The sequence below is a fragment of the Merops nubicus genome, unplaced genomic scaffold (genome assembly GCF_000691845.1).
Source record: "Merops nubicus isolate BGI_N331 unplaced genomic scaffold, ASM69184v1 scaffold567, whole genome shotgun sequence".
Classification (NCBI taxonomy): domain Eukaryota; kingdom Metazoa; phylum Chordata; class Aves; order Coraciiformes; family Meropidae; genus Merops; species Merops nubicus.
In genome coordinates, this window is record NW_008620724.1 from 93,051 (window position 1) to 99,750 (window position 6,700).

General features: G+C 39.4%; 1 protein-coding gene across 1 annotated transcript in view; it reads left to right on the forward strand.

Moving 5' to 3' along the window:
- Positions 1-1,912, forward strand: part of LOC103776659 (transient receptor potential cation channel subfamily M member 3-like) — a gene marked incomplete at its 3' end in the record, with an annotated part of 24,571 nt that extends 22,659 nt beyond the window's left edge. Inside the window, exon 6 of the mRNA XM_008944177.1 lies at positions 1,741-1,912. Within this exon, the coding sequence (XP_008942425.1) occupies positions 1,741-1,912 (172 nt within the window). The remainder of the gene's footprint in view (positions 1-1,740) is intronic.
- Between the last annotated feature and the right edge of the window lie 4,788 nt (positions 1,913-6,700).

Below are 6,700 nucleotides of genomic sequence, written 5' to 3' on the forward strand. Positions count from 1 at the left end.
GAACATCTCGTCATTCCCCTTCTATCAGATCTTGCTGGCCTGTGCCCTCTATATACTGAGAGATGGGGCCTGTATCAGTTTAAAAAGATTTGTGACTGCTTTAGTTTGATTTTATTTGATTCTTGGGATTTCTTAGGGAGAAAGAATCTTCTTTTTCTTTCTGACTGTGGCACAGGATGTGGGGTTTCTGTGTCTGTAGAAGCAGTTAATGAATGTGTTCCAGCAGCTTATTGATACTTGTTAACCTATATGCACCTGTAGAATAAATGTTCTAAGAAGGAGGCACCAAAATAAGTAGTATAGAAGAAACTTTAGCCAAGTTATCACCTGTTCTGACCAGGCAGTGCACTGCCTTCCTGTTGGCCAGCTGCCTTCTTGGTCTTCTCAGACCTATGTCCTCCCTTTTGCAGGATGAACAGCTTACAGAGAACCCTCTGTTTGACAGTTCATAACAGTAAAAGGCGTTTTTGTGTTTCCCGATGCCACCCAAGAGCTGAACAAAGTGCTGCAAGCATTTTCAAGTGAAAACAAGAGAGAAGGAGATCTCTGGCCAAAGAATTACTAACACAAATTATTTATAAACAATTATGTCTCAATTAGAGAGCTCTTTAGAATATGAAAAAGGGAGAGAAGCTTAGGAAGAAATTAACAAGTCTGCAAACATTTCTGTCAAAACTTGGGTGTACACTTGTGTATTAAAAAATACAAGATTTTGTTAGATTTGCAAAATGACCAATTCCAGGCTGTGAAGAAAATCTGTTGCAGATGAAGTGTAGCCCAGCTGAGTTACGTTACATAGCAAGTCACTTCAACATTTCTTCAGCTAATTTTACAAATTTTCCAAAAAAGACAAGATGTATGCAAATGATGCAGGGAACAATATTTCTAGCAAATGCCTTTGAATGGTCAGCCACTCAGGATCCCTTAATGACCATTTTTTTTGGCCACATCAGTGCAGTTTAACTTGCATCACTGGAGGACCACCTAAGCAGCTGACAGCCAGATGTGACCTAGTGCTATTATTTGGTCTATTCAGAGGCTATGAATGGGATAACTCTGCAAAAATTTACTCTTTTTGTCTGCAGAAGAGTTTCTCCTGTTGAAAACAAATCAAAAGAAGTGTAGCAAACTCCACATTGAATGGAAACTTCCTAAAGCTGTTGTGAACACAAGCAACTGCCTTTGTGCTGTGCTGAGAATGAGCCGTGTGTTCACCTCTCCAAGAGTGGAACTCACCTGCATTGGTGTGTCTGCAGAGGACCTCTGGTGCTGGTGGCTCTGAATGACCTAGAGAGGGGGTGTGGTGCTGGGTGGGATCTGTGAAGGAAGAATCAGAGATTTCATTGGAGGTGAAGATTTACAGCAAGGCTGTTGAAAGACAGCACCAGACAGGGTGTAAGTGTGTGTGTACCACCACCTAGACCTTTGGAAGACGGACCATTAGCTGTATGTACTGAGACAGTGACCAGGGATACTGCTGAGACAGATTACCATGGAAAACCCATTAAGCAGTGTCTGCATCTAAAAGGTCAGTGTTTACAAGAGGTGGCCACACTGGTTTAAGTGCTAAAGTTAGTTTCTACTTTACATAAAGAAGGCAGCAGTGCTCAAGTACAATACTTCAAGCAATACTGATTTTTTCTTTTGTAACATCTTGTCAGCTGGTATTATATAACTGATTTAGTTCAGAGGGTCTTTTCTGTTTAGTACTTCTTTTTTATATCTGTCTCTACAATGCAGGTGGTTCGACCATACCAGACAATGTCCAATCCCATGAGTAAGTTGACAGTGCTCAACAGCATGCATTCTCATTTTATTTTGGCTGACAATGGCACTACTGGTAAATATGGAGCAGAGGTGAAACTTCGCAGACAGCTGGAAAAGCACATTTCACTTCAGAAGATAAATACAAGTGAGTAACATTTTGCTTTTGTCATTTTATAATTGCATTTATATCAAAGATACTATGAATTTAAATAGGCAATAAAGTCTGCATATTTTTGGGAGTAGTTCTACTGTCTAAACTGGTGAGCATGAAAGCAAATAATGGTGAACAGAGGTAATCAAGTTTTATTTTAGAGTACTATTCAACACAAATAGCTGAATTTTTTTTCTGATAAGTTCAAACTTATTTGTCATGGATCTTCAAGTTCAGCATAGGTCTTTGGTACCCACATTTCCTTAAAATTGTGTACAGTTCTTGTCCACTTGGTTTCATAAAGAATACAGTGGAATTTGTAAAAGTAGAGAAAAGGGTGACAAAAAGTAAGGGAGAACTTTTTATGATAAAAGATTTTGCAGGTTGGAAGGAAGATGGCTGAGAAGTATAGAGGTATATAAACTTGCATGGTTACAGGATTTTCTATACCTCTATACACCTCAGTCATCTCTGGGTGGCGAGATGGTCAGCTCTGAATGGTGAAATGGTCAACTCTGGATGGTGACTGGACAACTCAAGCAGTCCCAGAGCTAGTGATATTTAAAGGCAGAGAGAGTATCCCATAGAAGTATTACTGTATGTTTTCCTATGCAGCTGTCATTACCTACAGCCAGGGGCAGAATATGAGTTTAAATGGTCCTTTCACCTCATCTTGTGCAATTGTGATATATTCCACATCACAATTAGACTGAAGCCCTGTTTTTTCTCTCAGAGTTGTTTTTTCTTTTCTCTTGTAGTCCTGTACCAGTTTCCCATATAAAATGAAAAGTAAATAGTCACCTAAGTAAGCTCTTCTCCCTGTATAAAATAGAAGACAATAACACAATATTAGTTTTATTACTTCTGTAATGTACAGATGCTTAATTTGCATGGGGAGTGAATTTCTTTCTATATATTTTGCAATATTTTTTTTTCTAAAAACTAAACACATGAAAATAAACACATGAAAATAAAGAAAAAAGGATCCACTCTAGAAATTGAGCCTAAGCTGTACATAGTGAAGAAATCTTCCAGGCAGGAAGATTTTTTAGTCTTAAAAAGTCTCAGTGTTGTACCTGCATAAGCTGCCTTTAGGAATGAAAACAGAAGCCATTTTTCAAAAGTGATCATGTGTGCAGCCTTTCTGCTGGTAAGTCTCTGGAAAGATGCAATTTTGAGGCCAAGAACAGTGACAGTTTTTGTGATATAGGCACCTGAAACTGGAACTAGACTAGGAAACACATTTAGACTCTTGGACATCAGATGATAATGAATTACAGGCCCCGTGGGGTAAACGCAAACTAGCGTGTTGGCCATGGTTGATATAGCTTTCTGTGTGATAAGTATAGTTTGAGCTGAAACTAAAATGGTGTGCTGCTTATACCTTTCAACACCACTGCATGAACTAGACACACTACATGCTTATTGTTTTTACAGTATCAGAGGACAGATTGTTTTTTCTCAGAGCAGCGTGTAGATATACAGAAATACATGGGCCTCCTAAGTGATGTCTGCGTGCCTATTCGTCTCCTTAGCAGATGGAGGTAGTGCGATCTAACCCTTGGTTGACCAGTAACAAAAATTCACATTTGAAAATGGCATATATGATGTAATCAAACTGTAGAAAACTGCCATAAGTAATTATTTTGAGGACATTTGTAAGAAAAATGTGTGCTTTTGCAGTTCACAGCACGTTGTGTTGGGGAAATCTACATGTCAAAAAGGAAATCTCTTTAGAGAGATGTAATTTAATTGAGGTTTAGACAGAGAATTATATTTTCATGATAAAATAATTGGTGGATGAACCTCCAAACTTCGGTGGTTCAAGTCAACTGCTTGCCTGACCTCTCCAGACACCTACAAAACATGAAATTTCCCTTCTCTTGTTTCTTTCTGCAGCCCCACCTCCGCCCTCTCTACTCCCCAGGGCTTTGCATTTTCCTGTTCCCTTTTCTCTGTGACAAGAGTCTGTCTATCATTTAATCTCACCCTACCAAATCTCTCTCTCTTATAAACACAAAAAAACCACTTGGCTCTGAAAATACTTCTTCAAAATAGAAACATGAGAAAGGTCTTAAGAAGAAAGGTTGCTGGTAAGGTTTATATGTCTTGGTCCACTGACATCCAGAATGTTTCTGGCACAGTTTGTTTGGTGAGTCCTGAGTGAGGAGTGAGTCCTGCCCAGCCTTTAGTTAATAGAAAGGTGACCATATGGATGAGAGAAGGACCACCTGCCCTGTTGGGTCAGCCAAACAGATGGCCACTTTCAGATGCTTTTCACCTTATTCTCAGCAGAGCAATGGATATCCTTAGCCCTGTGCATGCAGGGGCACTGCTGCAAAGGGATCTTCACCAAAACAGGAGTGTGCACAACCATGCATGTGTGTTCTTAACATTTTCCAGTAGTAAGCATGTGGAGTGGGAAAAACGCTGACAGCACCAGACTTTGGTTTGCTGGAGAGTCAGGAAAAAGTAGAATTTTTATTTAACCACCACATAAAATAGCAGAAAACAGCACAGATTTAGAAAGTAATAAACAGTTGGTAACTTCTCATTTCACGGCATGTCCCTGGACAATAGTGCTGAAAGCAGATTCTATTCTTATTTTTAAGCCTGCCTGGCTTTTACATACTAGGCTTGTCATTTCTCCTTATTTACTTTGCTTAGCTTCAACTGTATCTTTCTTCAGTGCAGTGACAGCCCTCTTGAATATTTGGGATCACACACTATTCACAAAGGGAAACTGCAAGCCTGTGCTCGACTATTAAAGACACAGAAAATGGTATTCCTTTCAAATAGATTAGGACAGTGTCAGTCTCTTCTATAAAACTTAAGATTAAATGAGGTCATTAAGTATGCCAGGTAACTGAAAGACAGCTGGTTTTGTTCCTAACATGGCATCACTCTCAGTTATTCAGCAGTATCTAGTTTCCTGAGTGAGAGCTTGTCTTATGCCCCCTGTGAACATGAGACAAAAGACTTCATTAAATACTGCTTCCACTCTACCTTTTTAGCTTTTGCCACTTCCATAGCTCTTATTTTGTCCACAGCAAATACTCAGGAATTAAAAAGCGTTTTCCAGGCAAGCAGAGGGTATAGTTGCATTTGTGGATCAGTCTGAGTCCACAGATTCAGGACAGTCACTCAGCTGTGCATTTAGCCAGACATCATTTTGATGCTTCTTTGGTTCTTCAATGCTCAGGGCAGATCCTTCTTTTCTTCACTACTGAAAACTATTATAACACAGCCCAGCAACCATCTCTTGCAGTGAGCCACAAGTTGTCTCAAATTCATGAAGTTTCAAAGTGCATCATTTTGTAGTAAGAAATGTTGTGAGTAAGATGAACTTTTCTAAAAGTGTTTCAAGATCAAAAAGAAATATTGAAGGTGTTTCTGATTGCAAATTCACCCAAACATTTACATCCGGGAGTTTTTTTGCAGGAATTTAAATGCAGGGAGGTCACCTTAAGATCCGCTGTAGAAGGATGGAAAAGTATCTTTGTGACCGTTTCTGCTATATGGTTTATTTGTACGGCATTGCATGGATAGTTTTTACTTTGAAAAGTGGAGTTAAAACAATTTTAGTTCATCCTTTTAAAAAAAATTGCATTAGCAAGGAGGAAGTTTTCATTACAAATGCACAGAGATTTTAAATGCTGCTGTATTACAGCTATGATGCTATGCTTATACTGTTTCATGGCATGCAGGGATCCACAGCATGTCAGGCAGATGTAGTTCACTTTTGCCTGTTTACTGATTTCTGATTCATTGCTTCTGGAGGTGCTTGTAAAACTAAACTCTGTCTCACTGCCTTGAACACAAGAGGATTCACAGCCATTTGTAGAATGGCAGGTTTCATATGGGCTGGAATGGACTGAAAAGGTCCCCAGTCTGTGTCCTCTCGAAGTGGACTGTTGTCAGTGCCAGATAAGCTTGTCCATAGCTTTGTTTAGACAAGTCTGAAAATCCCCTGTAATGGGCATTCAGCTATCTATATAACGGGTCCAGCAAAATGTTGGGAGACTTTCCCCATCCCACCATCAGTGTCTGATCTGTAGCTCCCCAAAAACACTGTTTGTGGCCATCTTCCCTTCATAAGAACTGGCCCTAGCAAGATGATTATGGCTCCAACACCTTTTTAACACTCCTGCAGATAGCTGTAGGCAGCTATTAGACATATTATCTAGGTCACTATACAACTTAGCAGCTTCTCTCTGGATACTTGCTAGTTTTTCCTCATCGTTCTTGAAATGGAAAGCCCAAATTGAAATCCAGTAGTTCAGATGCAGCCCCACTAGTGACAAACAAAGGGCAGGGGGAGGGTAAGAACTCACACAACACAATTCTCTAATGAGGCACAAGTGCATGGTCACCTTTTCTACACTGAGAGCATGCTGTTGGATCACATTCAAATTCACATCCACTGTAACTCCAGGTCCATGACATAAGAATCTAATTATCTGATTAGAACAAAAGCTACAAATTTTACTCTGAACACCTGAGAAATTTACCTTGTTAGAATCCTTTTCCAAGAATGAACAGAGAAAAATTGCAATTTATGCAGGTTTTTTCAACCTTGGACTTGTTTATCCGAAAATCATGCAAGTCCTTATTGCCTTTGGCCCCTGAAATAATTTTCAGTTTTCAAAATTGTGGTCTAAATTACTATCTTTATAAGGATAATTAGAAGTTATTAGGCAGTCATTCTAAAGCAATGGTCTACCCTGATATTGTAGAGCTATGTCCTGGTTTAGAGTAAAACAGACCTGGTTCTGCTCAATG